This window comes from Carlito syrichta, unplaced genomic scaffold (assembly GCF_000164805.1).
Source record: "Carlito syrichta isolate Samal-C Ts95f unplaced genomic scaffold, Tarsius_syrichta-2.0.1 Scaffold301761, whole genome shotgun sequence".
Classification (NCBI taxonomy): Eukaryota; Metazoa; Chordata; class Mammalia; order Primates; family Tarsiidae; genus Carlito; species Carlito syrichta.
In genome coordinates, this window is record NW_007245857.1 from 434074 (window position 1) to 456185 (window position 22112).

General features: G+C 34.0%; 1 protein-coding gene across 2 annotated transcripts in view; it reads left to right on the top strand.

The window, feature by feature from the left end:
• Nucleotides 1–22112, top strand: part of SMC1B (structural maintenance of chromosomes 1B) — an 89935-nt gene that overhangs the window by 35981 nt on the left and 31842 nt on the right. For both annotated transcript variants that reach the window (XM_008055169.1, XM_008055170.1), the window contains exons 12-16: nt 8260–8406; nt 9388–9525; nt 9801–9917; nt 11285–11391; nt 21639–21780. In XM_008055169.1, the coding sequence (XP_008053360.1) occupies nt 8260–8406; nt 9388–9525; nt 9801–9917; nt 11285–11391; nt 21639–21780 (651 nt within the window). The remainder of the gene's footprint in view (nt 1–8259; nt 8407–9387; nt 9526–9800; nt 9918–11284; nt 11392–21638; nt 21781–22112) is intronic.

Sequence of the window (22112 nt, forward strand, 5' to 3'; positions counted from 1 at the left end):
TATTGTAGAGATGAGGTCTCACTGCCCAGGCAGGTCTCGAACCCGTGGGCTCAGGCATTCCACTCACCTCAGCCTCCCAAAGGCGCGGGTTTACAGGCTGAGCCACTGAGCCTGGCTATGAAGTTTTTTTTTAAAGGAAAAAAACAACTGTTTTACTCTGAGTTGAGTACAGTTTGTATTTAGTTGAGCAATCCTAAAATTCTCAGATTATCTCACATAGATTTTTTTTTTTTTTTTTTGAGTTGATGTCTCACTCGGTTGCCCAGGCTAGAGTGCAGTGGCACGCTCACGGCCACCCCAGCGCTGACCTGTTGGGCTCTGGCAATCGTTCCATCTCAGCCTTCCAAGTAGCAGGACTACAAGCGTGCGCTACTATGCTGGCTAATTTTTTTTTTTTATTGTAGAGATGATGTCTTGCCAAGTTGCCTGGACTGGTCTCGAACCTGTGTACTCAGACAATCCACTCACCTCAGCTTCCCAAAATGTTTGGATTACAGACTGAGCTACTGAGCCGGGCCAGTTGTTTTTTGAAACTACATTTGTGATGAAGTGTAACATCGTGCTTAAGGGCATAAGCTATGAAATAAGACTAATGGTGCTACTTAGTAATTAATTATGTGACTTTAGGGAAGTATCTAAACCTCTATTTTAGTTCTCATATAAAATTGTGGAAATAATAGAACCTATTTTAGAGGATTATGGGGATTAAATTAAGTAATTACAAGCAAAATGGTAGTAACTGGCAAATAGCTCTCAAAATGTTGTAATCATTTTATTACTTACTAGACAATTAATATGTTTAATTTGGAATGTCCAGAATTGCAAGTTAACATAAAGCAGGCAACTCTTATAAGACATAAGGATTTTCATTTAAATTTATTGACTTATCTAACATGATTAACTTTTCATACATTTTAATGCTTCTATCAATAATAATGATAATATGATCACTGTCATTGATTTCTACATGTTAAATTTAAGCAGCTGTAGTAAGTGAGTTATTAAGGTATCTTTCTTATTTTACTTCCTAATTATACTGAAATTGACTTTTGTATGTTTGTAAAATATATTTTGTAGAATTGATTTTTGAATATTTGTATAGTGAATTTAAAGAAATCACATGAAGATAAGACTGTTTCTTCCTTCATTTAACAAATATTTGTGGTTTCTGTCTTGTTCACAATAGAATGCTTTACCCCTTTAGGCTTGTATCTTGTTCTAATCAGTCTTTTAGATTTTAATCAGCTTTGTCTTATTTGTATTTTAACTATATTTCAGGGACTTTAAAATAAATTTCTCTGTGTTTTAGCTTAGGTAAAACAATTGAATAGATATCTCATTTTCACAGAAATCATCTGATGTCTGCAGTTTGTGCTTTTAATTCTCCATCTACTTGATATCATGTTTTAGAATCTTTTTTTTTTTGAGTTGGAGTCTCACTTGGTTGCCCAGGCTGGAGTGCAGTGGCATGCTCACGACTACCCCAGCGTTGACCTCCTGGGCTCAGGCCCTTCTGCTTCAGCCTTCCAAGTAGCCAGAACTACAGGCATGCGCTACCATGCCTGGCTAATTTTTTGATTTATTGTAGAGACGAGGTCTCACCAAGTTGCTCAGGCTGGTCTCGAACCCCTGGGCTTAGGCAATCCTCTCGCCTTGGCCTCCGAAAGTGCTGGGATTACAGGCTTGAGCCACTGCACCTGACTGTGGAATTTTCTTTACTGAAGCATTCCAAGTATAGCCTCGTCAATATAGTGAGACCCTGTCTCTACAAAAAATAAAAATATTAGCTGGGTGTGGTGGTGCGCACCTGTAATCCCAGTCTCTCAGGAGGCTGACGCAGGAGAATCACTTGAGTCCAGGTGTTGGAGGCTACAGTGAGCTATGACCATGCTACTGTACTCCAGCCTGGGTGACAGAGCAAGACTCTGTCTCTTAAAAAAAACTCATACACAATACAAGTGACATCACAACATATTTTGGTTTACTTATAAACTATAGTATATATAAACTACATAGTATCTATAAACCACATAATTTAAATTACAGCAATTCTGCTAGCTATAGTTTGGCTAAATATATTTTTGATAACTCAATTTTTATGCATTTTTAAAATGTATGTACTAAAATTTAAAAATCTGGAATCTCTTTACATATGTGTAATTATTCCACTCATTCCTTGTTTTTTTTTTGAGTTGGAGTCTCAACTCAACTTGACCTTGACCTGCTGGGCTCCGGCGATCCTTCCGCCTCAGCCTTCCAAGTAGCTGGAACTACAGGCGCGGAGCCCGGCTGATTTTTTATTTATTGTTGAGATGAGGTCTCGCCGAGTTGCCCTGGCGGTTCTCGAACCCGCGGGCTCAGGCAATCCACTCACCTCAGCCTCCCAAGGCGCAGGATTATAGGCTGAGCCACTGAGCCCGGCTCACTCATTCCTCTTAACTAGAGATTATTTGCTTTCTTTTCCTATAGACAGATTGGTTGCTACTTTAAAAACATACATAGAAAGATTTATTTATGCTCTTTTCTCTTGATATGGTGGAGCAAAAAAACAGACCCAGAGAAATGTCAATAAGTAGCTGGATAATTTGTGAAAATATAAATTTTTCCAAAATTGCACATATCAAAGAATAGCAAATAAAATACAGGGTACCATCCAAAATGAAATATAGTTGAATCTAAATCTCGTTCCTTATATTAAAATAAATTCCAAATGGATTAGAAGTGTAAATGTAAAAAGTGAAACCATAAAATTCTAATAGGAAGACCTTTCATATATGACCAAAAAAACCCAACAACAACAAAATCACCCAAAGGTATAAAAGATACATAAATCCACATGACAAAGAGTTTCTTTGTGACAAAAGTTTCCATTAAAAAAAACTGTTTTAAACAATGCAGTCTAGGGGAAATATTTGCAACTCATAATAAAGAGCAAATTTTCCCACAGATCAATAAGGGAAAAAAAACCCAGTAGCACAGTGGGAAAATGGACAAAGGTTATGAGCAAACTTGTTTTCATAAAATGGAATAAATATACTACTCTTAAACATGAAAACCCTACTTATAATATTGAAAATACCATTAAAACTACACTGAGATACTCTTTTCACCTGTCAAATTGACCAACATCAAAACGTTTGATAACTCTTCATAGGGAAAGAGACCTCTCCATTCACTGCTGTGGGAGTCTGAATTTGTACCAGCTCTGTGAAGGACAATTCTGTTAGTTGTATCTTTTAGGATCTTAGCATATAGATAAACTTACATGTGTATGAAATGATGTGCATATACAGTTTATTCCCTGAGCCATCATATGTAGTAGGAAAAATTGAAATTACCCAGATATTTACATAACACTAGTTCAATAAAATTATAATGCATTCATAGAATAGAATACTATGCAACCTTAAAAAAGAATTAAGCTCTTTATATACACGTATGGGACAATCTCTAAGACATTTAGTTTAAAAATAATATGTAGACTAGTGTCTATTATGTTATCATTTGTGTAAAAAATGAGGAAAGAAGAGAAGTATGTATGTACTTGTATATGCAAAAATGTTTCTGGAAGAATGCACAAGAAATCAATAGCATCAGTTACCTCTGGGAAGGATAACTGGGTATTGGGGCTAGAAATTCCACGGAAACTTTTCACTCTAGTCTTTTGTATCTTTTGAATTTTATAAATTTCTTATCCATTCAGATATTAAAGAACATGTTAAAGTATATTGTTTTTATACCAATGAACAGCAACTTAAAAGAGTTATAATCTGCATAACACAAAAATTACAGGAGAATCTATTTTATCAGTTTATATTGAAACAATATTTCTTGAAACATTTGAAGTTGGTTCAGGGAAGTGGTTGGTTATTCTGCAGAAGAAAATTGTAATGCCGGGGAATTTGTTCTTTTCTTTTTGTAGGCCCATACCCTCTGGAACTTATTTAATGCTATTTAAAATTTTTTCCAGCTCCTTATTTTATATAAGGTCCCAATTGTGCCAACCAAGGCATTTTTTAAGAATGCAATCCCCCAGAGTAGGCATGGGATTACTGCACTGAGCAAATAATGTGAGCTGTAGATTAAGGTAATTACAAGCTGAAAAAAAAAAATAGTTGTCTTCCTGAATATAGGAATTTAACTGTAAATCAAATGAAAGGTTATTTGAGACTACGTTTACATTTAGAAGAAATAAATTGTTTTCATATGCCTAAAAATCTATTGAAAAAAACTAAGATTCATAATTCCATGACTTATTGCCTACTAGATTTTTAGATTTGAAGATGTATAACATGGTAGTTAAAACATGGACTTAGATGTTTGATCCACTTGGGTTTTAGTACCTGTGTATGGATTTAGGCAAGTTACTTAATGTATCTTTAGACTCATATTGTAAAGTGGAAGTAATATATACCTCACAGGGATGTGACTATCGAATCAAATAACTATAAGCATTATGTTAGTGCACATTGTGTTCAATAATAAATGTTTGCAATAATGACAGCCACTGCAGCAATAAAGTAAAAAAGAACTTCAGAAAATCATTGAACCTGCTGTTCAAAGAGAGGAAGTTGACTTGCCCAAGTATCATGGTTGAGAAGAGAGAGTTGGCACTAGGACTCCATGTATATTTTGGCTATTCTTATTAGCCCAGAGGTCTTTATATAGTTCTTTCCCCTTTTTCCAAACCAATACCCCTACATTTGCTCTTTTGTGTTATATTTGGCTTTTATATATCAAATATGTACAAGTTAATAGATGTTCAGTTTAAAAATTTTTGAAAAATAGCTCAAAAAGAAAGATCAAAACTGTTCAATTCATCCCCTAAAATACAGTTGTCAGGTAAAATATTTGGACTTACATATATAAAAGATTTTTGTTGTTTATCTGAAATTCAAATTTAACTGGACAGTCTGTATTTTTATTTTCCAAATCTGGCAGCCACATTCTAGAAGGAACTGCTAATGAGTATTATGGTATATGTGTTACATATTTAATAATCAACTGTATTACTCAACCTTTATAAGATTTTTAAATGTGTAATTGGGTCTTTACTATGACAGCAAATATATATTTATGTAAGCTTTACTTTTTTTAATGGTTTCACTTTTTATATTTTAATTTTAATCTACCTGGAATTAATTTTGATGAATATTATTAGATGTAGGCATTAGCTTTTTCCCTCTAAATGATTAACTACTTGTCCCAGTATCACATATTGAATAATTTATCTTTTTTAACTTATTTAAATGAATTCAATGATTTCTCATATAATAATCTAAATTATTAATTATGCTTTGTTCTTTTTTCTTCTAGTATAATTTCTTACCTCTATTTAATTATTTGTAGCTGTCTTATTATATATTTATATGTGTTATATAATTTTTATTCTAATCTATAGGAATTAAATTATTTTAGAAAATAGTCAAGGTACACACTCAAGTAAAATATTAGCCCTCAAGCACTGAAAAATCAGCATGCCTTTTTTTCTAAAGCTTGACCTTTTATATTCTTCAACTTAGTTCTTGGTACCATTAGACCAGCCACTTGAAATTCTATTGTTTCCCCAAGGATTCTCCTAACCTCTACATACAATCTTTACTCTTCCTGATGATATAGCTTAAATATTTCTCAAACCTCTTTCATTTTCTTCACCCTAGGTATTATTGACTGAATTCATATCATCATCTCTGACTTTGCTTGGACCAATCCATTTTCCAAGTAGTTGGCAGAGTAGTCTGTCTATAAAACTCCTTTCTAACCATTGCTCTCTCCTACTTGGTGTCAAATCACTTAGTGCCCATCCCCCCTGACCCCTGTACAAGCTCCACCATGGGATTCTATCCACTTTCTTCCTTTGATGGCTTAGTGGTCTTATGGCCTCATCTCTAAATTATTTCTTAACTCTTCAAGGAATTCCAAACTCTTACGTTCCTTCTTTCCCCATCACATCCCTGTGACACTTGCACACTCACCACAATTTGTTTTATGCATCCATGCCTCACCACAAGCACTTTACCACTGTCCTTTCCCTGATTGCTTCCTGCCTACTTGTATCAGAAACTGCAGCTGCCTGCTTAATGTCCCTATCTCTCCTCTTCCTTCTTATTAACAGAACTCTGATTTTATTGTGTAGAAATCTGAGTGGCCATTGAATATAAATGGCAGTCATTGGTAGGCCTGTCAGAAAAAGTTTCTTTTTTTTTTTCCTTTTTGTTTTTTTGAGTTGGAGTCTCACTCTGTCACCCAGACTGGAGTGTAGTGGCACGCTCCTGGCCACTGCAGCCTCGACCTGCTGGACTCCAGTGATCCTTCCACCTCAGCCTTCCAAGAAGCCGGAACTACAGGTGCACGCTACCAAACCTGGCTAATTTTTTTTTTTTAATTTATTGTAGAGACAAGGTCTCACCAAGTTGCCCAGGTGAGTCTCAAACCCACAGGCTCAAGCAATCCACTTGTCTCGGCCTCCCAAAGTGCTGGGATTACGGGCTGAGCCACTGAGCCCAGCTGAGAAAGTTTCTTAATAGGACCCTTTTACTCTTCTTCCCCGGTTCTCTCTTTTCCCTTTCCTTCCTCCCTTCCTTTCTTCCTTCCTCCCTTCCTCTCTCTCTCCACCACATCTCCCTTCTCTCTTTTTTAATTTTAATTTCTATATTTTATTTTTAGAGATGAGGTCTTATAAGAGACATGCACATATACACGCATCATTAGTAACACACCATAGAGATGTAAAGTAAGGTTTATTGAGAACAACTAAAAAGCAGAGAAGCAGTGAAGTCTATGTGACTCCTCAGCTTTCATTCTATAGAGAGTAGTAGTTTGGTCAGACAAAAGCAGCATAACCTGAAAACATTCCAGGAAAGAGAACCTGCCTTCATATTACTTATATTTTTATGAGGAAGCGGAATATGAGTAAACTGAATATGTTCACAGTGGGCTTCCTGGTCAGGGAAATTCCCTCACCAGACTAGGGCTTACCAACAGTTCAGTTTCCATGTCAGCGGTGCTGGTATTGGGTAGAGGTCTAGTGTTCTTCCAAAGAGCCCGTGTAGATCTGATGAGCAATTTTATATCCAAACTAACAGCTGGGAGGGAAGGGACCCACCCCCCAGCAAGACTTTCCAAAAAATAATAAGCTTGTCTCCCTTGAGTAGTAATCCAGGTGCTAAGGGTGGTAGAGCCATGTTATAGGAGTCTGGGTTCTTGTTAACTGTGAAGCCGCCATACAGACCCTGGAATGCTTACTCTTGGAATTCCATTTTGAGAGAGAAATAAACTGAGTTTTCTGTTAAATATAGCAATTTAATTCTATGAGATCAAATATATATTTGTATTATATATTATCTAGTGCCTCAGATAAGACAGGGTAAAACGTTCACCTCAGGAAGCCTTCTGTTGATTTCTGGGTGGTGTTAGATTACTCTTATGTTTCCACTATCTTCTCATCACTTCATATTGTAATGATATGTTTATATATTTCTTTTCCCTACTAGCACGATTCCCTGAGGGTCAGCACCATATTTTACTCACTCTAGTCCTTAGTGTAAAATGTATTAAACACAGCAGTCACCCAGGGAGTGTCTTGAATGAAGGAATTAATGAGACTTATATATGTTGACTTTTTTGCTCATATTATGTGGTTTTAATCCTTCACAAAGTAGTTTTCTGTTTTGACTATTAATTGGAAACATTTGCAAAACATTGAGAACTTATTTCATTTATTCCATAAACCATATGCTTACTCACAAGACTATACAAACTTCAGCAATTTTATATCTTGACTCTCTTAAAAATTTTTTCTTGGTTCCATTTTCATAACCATTTTGAAGAAAGTGATATTTTTGGTATTGTAAAGTTATAAGGCCATTTTCATAATATGCCATTGACATGTATGTCAGATTCTTCAAAATACAGGATTATATCATATAAACTATTTGATATTAAATATAAGTAGTCTTAGTTTTTGCTTCTCGTTATTGAATCTGTTTGGAATGAATATACAACTAATTTTGAGCCTTTGTAATTGTTGCTAATTTGTTGCCTAGAATTACTTTGGACCTTAGTAAAATAGATTTTATATTTGTGATTTTTTTATTATTTGGTCTCCATAAACTTCAAAAACTAGACATTTTATTAGTAAAGATAAATAGTGGTTTTTCTCATCTACAAATTCTCAGCTGTAGAAATTTCCACATCATGTTCTTATTTTTTTATGTAAATTTCAAAAAAAAAAAAAGTAAGCTATTGTTAATTTTACAGACAGTAGCTCTTGATGGAACATTATTTTTAAAATCTGGAGTGATCTCTGGAGGGTCAAGTGACTTAAAATACAAGGCTAGATGCTGGGATGAGAAAGAGTTAAAGAATCTAAGAGACAGAAGAAGCCAGCTAATCCAAGAGCTAAAGGTAAAAATCCACGCCATAAAAGTTATAAAATACTAAGTATAATAGTTGTGTTTTTAAACTAGGTGGGACTTTTTAAAAATAAAAGTGCTGTGTTAATAGTTTAAAAAATTCAAATAACGCAGAATGGAATAATGTTAAAAAAATTTTAAATCTTTCCCTTACTCATTCTAATATAGCAATGATATTTACTAAACACAGATACACAGCCTCCAGAAATTTTCTTTGTGTGTACTGATATATGTATTCTTTTCCCTATTTTCTTTGTTTTATAATAGACCTTTGCTATTAATAGTGTTTGCAACAAGCTTTTTCATTTAATATCATAACATGATGTTTTTATTTTAGCATATAGAAAGTTACCTTATTTTTAATGAATCCTGCCTGCCTGGTATTTCATTGTATAGATTTTATTTATTTAACCAGTCTCTTGTTGATGCACATTTTGGTTTTTGCTATTACAAATGCTGCAACATTAACAATTCCTTAGAGAGGGAGAATAACATAGAATAACTTAGAATAACCTAAGAGTATAAACTCTGTAGCCAAGCTGCCTGGATTTGAATCCTGGTTCTGCTACTTTCTAGTGGTATGACCTTAGTCAAATTACCTAAACCCTTTATACATTAGTGAGCAAAGGAAGAAAGAAATGAGGGAGGCAAGCAAAAAAGACAAGGATGCACTAAAAGCAAGGCAATTATATGATCCTGTGTATGCCATTAATGTGTGTTGGGTAGAACACACATTCCCCATTTTTCATTTTCCATACCTAATTCTTTCCTGTTAGGCAGTGTTAGGTTTTTGAGGAAGCTGTGTGGCATCTTTGTTACTTCTGTTGGCTAATGTACTTAATTGCCCAGAAAGGAAGGTAAGGTATAGGTGTGTTGTATGTAAAAATCAGTGAGTTATTACATATGAAAGCACTTTGGAAAGTGAAAGTACTTTTCTATTATAAAATGCTCTTATATATTTTTTTCTTTTTAGGACTTAATGAAAACACTCCGCAAGGAAACAGATTTGAAACAAATACAGACTCTGGTGCAAGGAACTCATACACGACTCAAATATTCACAAAGTGAACTAGAGATGATTAAAAAGAAGCACCTTGCTGCTTTTTACCAGGTAATATAGACTTACATAAAATTTTCATAGAAATTAGAATCAGAAAATAGAATTTCAGGAATTATATTTATATAGCACTATATAATTTTTAAATACTTTAACCCATGATTGGGATTATAGTTCTTTAATTATTTTTATGGTATTTAGTCTTGTTATCCAGCTGAATTCATCTTATAGATTCTTCTTTTATTCTAAAAGATACTTTTCATGGTTTGGCATCACTATACAAAGTTAAAATAGCCATGTTAAAAAGAAAATTTTTCTCTTGTTATTAGGAACAATCTCAGCTACAAAGTGAACTACTAAATATTGAGTCTCAATGTATTATGTTGAGTGAAATAATCAAAGAACGACAACAAAGAATTAAAGACTTTCAAGAAAAGATAGATAAGGTCAGGAATGTTATGTTTATTACTAAATGGCATGTATAATTTTAGGCCAGATACCAGATTAGGGCTTCTTAAATATGTGCTAAAACAAAGGTTGATAGGTAACAGCACTCTATCAAAAACCACATGTAAACTAAGTTTTATTGGTTTGCTAAATTCATTTCCTTGTGTCTTTTGAGACCTACTATTGCTCATCTCAAGAGACAATGACCTGTGCATACTGTCTTTTGCATTCCAACCTTTCCTTGTCCATTGTAAAAATTATGGCCTCTTTCTTTTTCCCATTCCCTTAACACCAGAAGGGAAAGAACTGTCATTCAGTTTTAAGGTTACTTATTCACTCAGTAGTTTTGTTTTGTTTTAACATCTATTATGTCAGACACAGTGAGTGGTTGGCTCTAGGGCAATAAAGATTCAGTCATCTAGCCTCTGCTTATTATGTGACAGAAACTTCTGATCTAATTCGATCCACTGTGGAATATCTCTAGTCCTTAGAAAAAGTTATCTGTTACACTCCCACTGTATTAATTCCAACTATTGCTTTTAATTCTGACTTTTTTTTACATGATTTGAAACCACATTCATGTTGCTCTTTAATTATCTCTTTTCCAGGTATATTAATTTATTTAATCATTTATCATTACCTTGGATTTAAGATCAGCTCTGGTAACCATCCTCTGGATGCTCTGTTGTTTGTCAATGCCCAGAACAGAGCATAATGTCAAAATATTATCTGACCAGTATAGTGTTTATGGGACTTTATGCATATAACTTTCCATGATTTGGATTATCTACTTATGCTATTTTTAGCTTATAACGGCATCAATCATATTACATTCATATTTAAGTATATTCAACTAAAATTTGAAAGTTTTAATATGTCCTGCTATGAAAATAGATCTCTTTAATCCTAGAATTATACATAAATTCAAGGCTACAAAAATATTGAGGTTAATTTTATTTTGTTAGATAACTCATTCTTTTTTTTTTCTAATCTTTTTTATTCTTAATTCTATGCTCCATTTCTCTTGTTTTTATACTGCCTAAGATGCTATAGAGTTGCTCATATATAAAGAATCTTTACTTATGTAGAATGCTATGTTTTGGTGGGTCTAAAGTAAATTGAATTCCTCCAATTTTATATTAAACACTTCATAAAGCCAAAACACTTTAAAAGGCCAGTTATGAGCCTAGTTTGTGGAGTTAAAGTATGAGAAAGCACTGGCTCCTCAGACTACACAGTAATGCTTGGTGGGATTAGTCTCTAGCCTCATTCAGGAAAATCTTGGAGGGAAAAACTTATATTTAAGCACTGTCTATGTAGTTCTTAAAATTACATATTAAACTGGTATTTTAAAATAACTTAAAAGGTAGAAGATGATATTTTCCAATACTTCTGTGAAGAAATTGGCGTGGAAAATATTCGTGAATTTGAGAACAGACATGTTAAACAGCAACAAGAAATTGATCAAAAAAGGTATTTTCATACAAAGATGTTGGTAAGCAGCTTATATATTTATAAAAGTAACTATTATTGCATAACTTAGAGGAATTATGCTCAAGGTAGTCTTTTATTTCAGTTCATCAAGAAATAGCTAGTACAAATGTATATTCATATAAGGAGATCTAATTTTTTGTTCCATAATTTTAAAAAGAAAGCACAAATACACAAAATAAGAGAACAGGGGCATAATTACACATACACTGGTTATTAAAATACTAATAAGACACCAATTTGCTTAGTTATCTCTAAATATTCACATATATGGATAAAATCAGTAATTTTCAAGAAATAATATATTACCAAAAATTACCCTAAACAAAATAGAAAAATCTAAGGTAACCATTTACAATAGGAAAAGAATGTAAAAAAAATCTTCCTATCCACCCAATCCATAGATGAACCAGGCACGTAGAGTTTTACAGGTTAATTATCTCAGCAAACTTTAAAGGAACATGTAACTTTAGTGTTAAATGTTTAAACAAATGTTCAGTACTAAAACTGTTTCAGAATGTAGAAGAAGAAGAAATACTTTTTAATGAAAAGAACATAATACTGATGCCCAAATTCAAAAAGATACACATATGACAAGAAACTGTAAATCAGTCCCACCTATAAATAACCAAGTAAAACAATGTTAAATACAAACCAACAGTACAACAACAAAATAATATAACCTTTATCTAGAGGATTTTATATCAGCTATAAGGATGGTTCAGTATTAGCAAATCTATTACTGTTAATCACATTAATAGTCAAAGAAGAAGAATCACATGATCAACTCAAGGATGATGAAAAAAGCACTTGACAAAATTCAATGTCCATTCTTAATTGAAAATTCTTAAAATATGAATAGTTAGATACCTTTGATATGAAAAAACACATTTCATTTGAAATCAGCATTGTGGTTTCATAGAGTAACACTAGAAATATTCCTTGTAATTCCAGAAATAAGAGAAGAATATTCAGTATCACCACTATTATCTAATACATTTTTTTAGAGATACTAGTCAATAGAGTTAGACAAGAAAAATAAGGCATAAAAATTTGAGTGAGACATCACCAAAATGGCAGAGTAGAAGCAAGCTTGCTTCACTGTTTCCCACAGAAAGCCAAATGCAAATATACAGTACTGAGATTATCACCAGCTGTAGCACAAAACTCAAATACAAGGATGAGATAGTTTCTGGAGCTACAGAGAAGTGAAAAACCTTTCAGATTAAGATAATTAGACTTTCATATTTGCAATGCTCTTCTCCTTCCCCTAATATGCCAGGCATCAAGTGTGCAGGAAATTTTCCCCTGATTCACAGTTACTACACTGGAAAGAGAGGGATCAAGGTAGAAATCCAGCTTCCCCACCTTCTTGGGTTTCTTGGCAGGGAATCTGTCCCTGTCTCAACCCACAGGAAGCATCATAACTGTCTGAAGGGAGAAAAATTTCCAAGACAAGCCAGAGATTAAGGGAGGAGGCAGGACTAGCATCCCCAGTCCAGAAAACTCTGCTCTGTATCTTGGCCAAAAGATACACCAACTCAGAGTGGCTTTTCAGCAGTTCCACGTAGTAGGATGTAGATTCCACAAGTTCCCTGGGCATGAACCTGTAGCCAGCTTTCTACACTGCCAAGATATCCCCTTTGGGACTTTCTTCCTTCAGGATAGGCAAAGCTCTAAAGTTTGCTAGAGCTGAAGCATTACCTAGTGCTGAAAAGGAAGCAGTAACCCAGCAAAAAAAAAAAAAAAGATATTCAACATGTATATTGCAAAAAAACCTTTAAGCAAAATACCCAATAAAAACCAAAACAAGCCAGACAGAGCAAATCTAAGAGATGTTCAAGAGGGAACTGAGCAAGAGCAAGGGGCAGAAAGCTTATTGAATGAAATAATAACAGAAAACTTTCTAAAACTTGAGAAAGACATAAATATCTAGGTATAGGAAGGTCAGAGATCACCAAACATATTAAACTCAAATAACACTGCTCATGAATATAATAATCAGACTCTCAAAGGTCAAGTAAAACAATTCTAAAAGCAGGAAGAGAAAAGAAACAAATAACATCTAAAAAAAAAGCTCTAATTTGTCCAGCAACAGACTTCTCAATGGAAAGCATACAGGCCAGGAGGGAGTAGTATGACATATTCAAAGTGCTAAAAGAAAAAAAGTCACCAATTAAGAATTCTATACCCAGCAAACCTTTCCTTTAAACATAAAGGAGAGATGAAATCTTTCTCAAACAAATAGAAGAGGAAGGAATTCATTATCATTAGACCCTTCTTTATAAGAAATGCTAAAGGGCAACCCCTTCGGGTGTCCTCCCACTGTGAGAGCTTTTCTGTCCTTTCAATAAATCCTGCTTTCTCACTTAAAGAAAAAAAAAGAAAGGAAAAGAAATGCTAAATGGAGTTAGTCAGTCTGAAAGAAAAAAAAATTACTAACATGCAAAAAGAAAACTTTTGAAGGGATAAAACCCATTGGTAAAAAGTAAATACACAGACAAGTTCAGAATACTCTAATATTGTAACTATGGTATGCAATCCATTCATTTAATGTACCATTCATGTACCAGGAGGACTAAAAGACAAATCTATCAAAAGCAGTAATAGCTACAGAAACCTACAAAGAGATAAGCAATATAAAATATGTACATTGAGACACAAAAATGTCCAAATATGGGGAGGATGGAGTTAAAATGTAGAGTTTATTTAGTTTTTTTTTCTTTTGCTTTTTTCTTTGTGATCAAAGATAAGTTGTTATCTGTTTAAAATCAGTTGTTATATCCATAAGATATTTTTTGTAAGCCTCACAGTAACCACAAAGAAAAAAACTTATAATAAATACACTAAAAAATTAAAAACAATGAATTAAAATATACTATGAGAGAAAAATTGCCTACCAAAGGAAGACAGTAAGAAAGAAAGAAAGAGCTACAAGACAGCAACAGTTCTTCCTTACCTATCAATAATAATATTGAATGTAAATGGACTAAATTCTCCAATTAAAAGATATAGAGTGGCTCAATGGATAAAAAAAATAAGACTCAACTGTATGCTGCCTACAAGAAATTCACTTCACCTGTAAATACACACATAGACTAAAAGTGAAGGAATGAAAGAAGATAATAATGCAAACAGAAACCACAAAAGGACAGGAGTAGCTATACTTAGACTGAATAAACTACTAGTCAAAGATTGTAAAAAAAAATAAAAAGGTCATTCTATGATGATAAAGGGTTCATTGCAGTAAGAGGATATGACAGTTATAAAGATCTATGCACCCAACACAAGAGCACCTAAGTATGTAAGGCAAACATTAATAGATCTAAAAGACTGCAGTATAATAACAGCAGGATTTTCACTCTCAGTAATGAAGAGATAATCTAGACCAAAACATCAATAAAGAAACATTGGAGTTAAACTACAGCCTAGGACAAATGGGTCTAACTGACAGTTACAGAACATTCTACTCAACTGCTATGGAATACACATTTTTCTCATTAGCACATGGAACATTTCTACTATTTGGGTATATATGTAAAAGAAAAGAAGTGAATATTGAAGAGATATCCACACTTCCGTATTTATTGCAGCACTATTCACAATTACCAAAATATGGAATCAACCTAAGTGCCCATTAATAGATGAATGGGTAAAGAAATGTGTATAGATACATAATGGAATGTTATTCAGTCATAAAAAGAATGAAATCCTGTCATTTGCAGCAACATGAATGGAACTGAACATCATATTAAGTGAAATAAGGCAAGCACAGAAAGATAAATAACAGATGTTCTCACTCATGGGAGCTAGGAAAGTGAATCTCATAAAGATAAAGAGTAAATTGGTGGTTATCAGAAGCCAAGAAGGGTAGAAAGGAGGAGGGGATGAAGAGAGGTTAATTAATGGGTACCAAAAAAAGTTAGATATAAGAAATAAGATCTAGTGTAGATAAATCAGTAGAGCATCTATAGCAAATGATAATCTATTATATGTTTCAAAATAACTAGTAGAGAATAATTTGAATGTTCCCAAGCATAAAGAACAGATAAAAAACCAGGCGCATTGACTCACGCCTATAATCCCAGCACTTTGGGAGGCAGAGGTGAGAGGATTGCCTGAGCTCAGGGGTTTGAAACAGCCTGGGCAATTTGGTAAGACCTTGTCTCTAAAAGAAAAAAAACAAAGAATAGATAAATGTATAAGGTGATGGATATTCCAGTAACCCTGATTTGATTATTACACATTATATGAATGTAGCAAAATATTACATGTACTCCAAAAATATGTACATCTATTTTGTATCATGAATAAAATGCTGTGATGTCCTCCAGGTTGAGAGAGACTGGACTCTGGAGCCTCCAGTGCTTTGCCCCTCTGTCTGTCTGCCCTGTGTGGGGTGATAAAGGAACAGATGACCACAAGCAGGAGAATGAAGAAACAATTTAGAAGAGAGATAAATTTATCACTATGCAGGCTATATGATTTATATCTGGACCCCCTACATAACAAATGAAAAGCTAGAATCAAAAGATAATTCAGCAATGTGGCTGGATACAAATAGTAATATGAAATTTTTAATAACAAAGTATAAAAATTAATTTAAAAGCCAATAGCCTTTCTATTTGCAAACTACCAGTGAGAGAGTATACTGGGGAAAAAAAATTCCAATTATATTGGGTGGAGGAAGTGAAATACCTACTACTTAGAAATAAACTTACCAGATGTGAAAGCAATATATAAAGGAATCTCTAAACAAGAATAGAGGATACAGACAGAAACTGAACAAGAAAGGAAAAGCATACTAATTCTTTTGTAGGAAAACTCAATATTATAAAGAAGTTGGTTCTCCCTAAATTAATCCATAATTTAAATATCACCTCAATACACGTGTAAAAAAGTTTTCTTTTAAATTAGATAAGCTGACTCTACAGTTCACATGCAGAACTTGCTAAGAAAAATCCGAAAGTAATGAGAAAGGACTAGAGCTCCCAAGTTTTAAAACTGTAAACTTTGAGATACTGGCTTATAAATAGAAGCCAGAAATATTCTCTGATGTATGAGGAAAAATTTAACATATCAGCTGAGAAAAGACACACTTTTCAATAAGTCATGATGGGATACATGTGGTAGCAACCTAGAAAAAAAACTACTTGTATTCCTTTCTCATTCCTTAGACTCAGATTAATTCCAGCTGAATCAAAAATCTTAATATTTGAGTAGGCCAGATGCTGTGGCACACTCTTGTTGATCCCAATACTTTGGGAGGATGAGGTGGGAGGATTGCTTGCGCCCAGAAGTTCAAGACCAGCCTGGGCAACATAGTGAGACTTCGTCTCTGTGAAAAATAGAAAAAACAGCCAGGCATGGTGGCACATGCCTGTAGTCCCAGCTACTCATGTAGCTGAGGTGGGGGGGATTGCCTGAGTGTAGGAGGTCATGGCTTCAGTATGCCAAGATTATGCCACTGCACTCCAGCCTGTGTGGACAGAGTGAGACCCCCAACTCAAAAAAAAAAAAATTAATGTAAAAAATGAAGACATAAAAATGCTAGAATAAGTCATAAGATAATTTTGTTTAAAAATCTCAAATTAGGGAAGGCCTTTCATAGATCCATAGAAGAAAAGATTGGCAAACTGCAAATGCATAGGAAAAAAAGTATGGCAAAAAGCATCATGAAGATCAGAAGATAAATGATACTCTAGGGCAACATATACAAGTATATTTAGAAATGGTAAGAGTGGTTGCCTCTGGGGAGGCTGAGTAAATAGGAGACATTTTACTTTTTGTATATTATTACATCTTTTGTATTTTGTACCATATGCATATATTATTTGACTATAATGTTTAGATATAAAGGTATGTGCTTTTTGGAAAAAATAGAGAAAACTTCCCATTGTCCAGAAATAAAAATTGTCAACATTTTTGCACTTTTTTTCCATCTTATTCTTTATAATTCTTTCGTATGCCATTTATTCATTCATTCAGCACATAGTTACTATGTGCTTCCTAGTGTCAGGCACCCTTCTAGGCACTGAGTATACAGCCGTGGATGAGAAATGTCAAACTCCTGCCTATTCTAGGTTCTTTTCATTTTAGTGCACATTTTAAGATTAGCTTTTTAATTGCTGTAAAAAAAAAACAAAACACGCTGGGATTTTTATTGGAATTGTGTTGAATCTATAGGTCAATTTAGAAAAAATTAACATCAACAATACTGGTCCATGAGTATGGTATCTGTCTCCATTTATTTAGGTCTTCCTTAATTTCTCTCATTAATGGTTTTTAGTTTGTGTACACATCTTGTGCAGATTTTGTTACATTTATTTCTAAGCACTTCATATCTTTATGTTATTATAAATGGAATTGTTCAATTTCTACTTAAAATTGTTTTTTTGGCAGTATATTGAAGTAAAATTGTTTTTGTATTGATCTTGTATCCTGGAACCTTGCTAAGCTTATTAGTTCTGGTAGCTCGTTTGTAGATTCCTTTGGATTTTTTACATAGATCATGCCCTTGCATACCTGGGATAAACCCACTATGGTCATGATGTGTTATTCTTTTCATATATTTTGGATTTGATTTGTTAAAATTTTATTAAGGATTTTTGCATCTGTGTTTATGAGTATAATGATCTGTAGTTTTCTTTTCTTGTAATGTCTTTGTTACAATTTGGTATCAGGGTACAATGCCAGACCCATAAATTGAGCTGGGAATTATTTTCTTCTCTTTTTTTCTGGAGATATTTATGTAGTATTGGTATTGTTTCTTCCCTAAATGTTTAGTAAAATTTGACAGTGAAGCCACTTGGGCCATCTACCTTTCTTTGTGAGAAAGTTTTTAATTACAAGTTCAGTTTCCTTCAGAGATATAAGGCTATTTAAGGTATCTGTTTCCTTGGGTGAATGTTGGTTTGTGTCATTCAAGGAATTTGTTCATTTTTCTGAGTTGTCCAATTTATTAACATAAAGTTATTAATAATATTGTCCTTATTATTTCAGAAGTTTGTAGGATCTGTACTGATATACTTTTATTCCTGACATTGGTAATTTGTCTTCTTTCTTTTCTTGGTATCCAAGCTAGCGTTGTATCACTTTTATTGATCCTTCTAAGAGTAGCTCTTGGTTTGTCTGTTTCTATGCTATTGATTTCTGCTATTTATTATTTTCTTCCTTCTACTTGTTTTGGTTTACTCTTCTTTTTCTAACTTTTTCAGATGGAAGTTTACATTATGTATTTTAGACTTCTTTTCTAATATAAGTATGTCAAGCTATTTATTTCCCTCTAAGTACTATTTAAGCCACATCTTACAAATTTTGGTATTTTTAATTTTAATTCTATTAAAATATTTTCTAATATTCCTTGTGATTTTTTTTCTATGACTTGGACTGATTGGACTGATTACAAGTGTGGTGTTTAGCAGATATTGGCCAAATGAGGGGGTTCCAGATACCTTTATGTTACTGATTTTTAATTTAATTCCATTGTGGTAAGGAATACATTCTGCATGTTTCATTCTTTTCAAGCTGATTGAGGGATGTTTTATGGCCTAACATGTAGTCTGTCTTGGTGAATGTTCTAGTAGCACTTGAAAAGAATGTACATTCTAGTTGTTCAAGCTGTCACTAAGAGGAGTGTTAAAATTTCCAAGTATACTTTTGGATTCGTTAATCTCTTCCTTGAGTTCTGACAGGTTTTACTTAGTGTATTTTCAAGCCTTGTTATACATACATATATATTTGGGATCATTTATGTATTTTTGATTAATTAATTTGTTTATCATCATAAAATGCTCCTTTAATCCTATCATATTTCTTTTTCTGGCATCAACTTTGAACTTAAGTAGACTTTCTTCAAAGGAATTGTGCCTATCAGCATATAATATGGTTCTCATAAAAATTCAAACGGAATTCTGATTGAGAGTGCACTGGATTGATAGATTTATTTGGGGAGAAGTGATATCTTCAAAATAGTATCATGCTATCTAAGAATATCTCTCCATTTATTCTAGTCATCTGTATTCTTTATTAGACTTTTGAAGTTTTTTCCATAAAGATCTATGTGTTCCTATTAATTCCTAGGTATTTTATAGGGTTTTTAAAATTGTGAATAGTTATTTATTTTTATGATACTTTTCCAGTTGGTTTCTACTGATGCAGAAAAATGGTATCAAATTTTAGATTGATTTAACATCTGTTAAGTTTGCTAAATCCTCTTATTACATCTACCTGCTTATCCACTGTGTATTCTAAGTATTAAGTTTAAGTTTTAAGTGATATATAATTGGAGTTACGGGATAGACTGTTGTATATACAAGTTAGGAGTTCAGGGAGAGGTCCAAGCTGGAGGTATAAATTTGGGGATTGTCAATATACAGATGGTACTTGAAGTCATGTGACTAGATAAGAGTACCAACAGCACCAACAGAATGAATGTGGATAGAAAAGAGAAGGGATTCATAAGATGTTAGCAAGTTGAGAAGATGAGAAAGAACCATTAGAGAAGTAGCCAGTGAGAGGAAAGGAAAACCAGACTAATGGGGTGTCCCAAAGCCAAGTGAAGAAGTGTTTCACTCATACCTAGTCTGTATGTCTGCCTCCTATAGCAGAAATAAATCCCTTGAAGAATAGTTCTTAATCCCTTCTACAGGCAGTGTAGTCAGAGGTTGAGAGCAAGGATTCTGTTGCCCTTGTTTGAGTGTGTCATGTCCAGCTCCAAGACTTCCTAAGTGGGTAGCCTTGGGCAAGTTACTTACCTCTCTGTGCCTTAGTCTCCTCATCTGTTAAATAAGGATAATTGTATTACTGACTTCATAGAGCTTTACAACTTGGAAAAACTTTTATAACAGTGCTGGGCATATAGTCACTTCTCACCAAATATTGCTCTGTTTTTAATTGTTATAGTTGTTTTTACATCAGCAGTGTCTAGCACAATATGTGATACAGTTAGTGCTTAAAAGTGTTCCTTGAATGAATGAATCTGTTAGCAAGGCATGTGAAAGGGAGAAGGTAGAAAAAAAGGATGAACTATAGTTGATACTGGAATTAGTTGGGTTTTTTGTTTTTGTGGTTTTGGGGTAGGTGTTGAGTCAGAGTCTGACTCTTTTGCTCTAGCTGGAGTACGGTAGCACGATCTTAGCTATCTACCACAACCTTGACCTGCTGGACTCCTTTCGCCTCAGTCGTGCAAGTAGTTGAGACTACAGGCATGCATCTCTATGCCCGGCTAATTTTTTTTATTTTTATTTTTGTAGAGACAAGGTCTTGCCATGTTGCCCAGGCTGGTCTCAAACTCCTGGTCTCAGGCAATCCTCTCACCTCAGCCTCCCAAAGTACTGATTACAGGCATGAGCCACCATGCCTGGCCTGATATTGGAATTCTTTATGAGGAGTTTATAAAGTTGGCAGAGTAGGAACGTGTACCAGGAAGGAACATGTTCTTAAATTCTCATGTTTGGATTTTATGTGTATGAATAACTACTTGAAAAGAATAACTTACTTTAAGAATAAACACATAAATCGTAACAAGGGAAAATAGGGGAGGAAATCTGTAAATTATAAAAGATTTAAGGAACATATCACTTATATGTAATGTATGGATCCTGATTCAAACAAGTTTTGGGTTTTGTCTTGTCTTGTTTTGTTTTGTTTTGCTGGAACTACAGACGCACACTACCACGCCCAGCTAGTTTTTGTGATTTGTTGTAGAGACAAGGTCTTACCAAGTTGCCCAGGCTGGTCTCGAACCCCTGGGCTCAGACAGTCCTTGTGCCTCAGCCTCCCAAAGTACTGGGATCACCGGCTGAGCCACTGTGCCAGCCGGTTTGTTGTTTTTTTTTTTTAAAGTAATGAGACTATCAGGAAATTTGCCAGTAATAACAATTTGATATTAAGGAATTAATCATTTTTAGCCATAATAGTTTATGAATATGAATTAAAAGTCACTTCACTTTTGGAGATACATACAAAAATATTTACAGATGAAATTCCATTTTGTCTGGAACTTGCTTCAAATAATTCAGTGATGAGGAAGGGTGATGAGTAGGGTTATGAATGAGACAAGAATGACCATGAATTGATCATTTTTAAAGTTGGGTGACAGCTAAGTGGGGTTTATTATAGTATTCCTTTGGCTTTCATATTTGTTTAAAATTTCCCATAAGAAAAAGTTAAAAAAAGAATCAAAGCACTCTGCTTACCATTTGTAATGCTTGACTTTATTATACTAGATTGGAATTTGAAAAGCAAAAAACTCGGCTTAATATTCAACTCGAGTATAGCCATAATCAGCTTAAGAAGAAACGAAATAAGATCAACACATTAAAAGAAACTATCCAGAAAGGCAGAGAAGATATTAATAACCTAAAGAAGGTAATTTATAATGGGGTGGGAAGTGCTTCTTCACTGAAATTATTACTTCCTGCATTGCACACACCTTTGTTGAGCTCCTGAAGGGTCCTGATAGTGATAGAAAGGGTGGAGGGCCTAGGTAAGAAACACTTAGTAAAATCAGCAAAGCTTTGTGAGTTACTGAATGTCAACAGGCAGGAGGGAAGGGGAGTGCTACTGATAAGTCCTGGGTTCTAACTTGGATGATTGGTAGATGGGTGCACCTGGTTAAAGAGAACATTCTGGACCTGTGGAACTCAGGTTGCCTATGTGACACTTAGATGGCAATTTCCAGTAGGCTGTTAAGGAGTTTG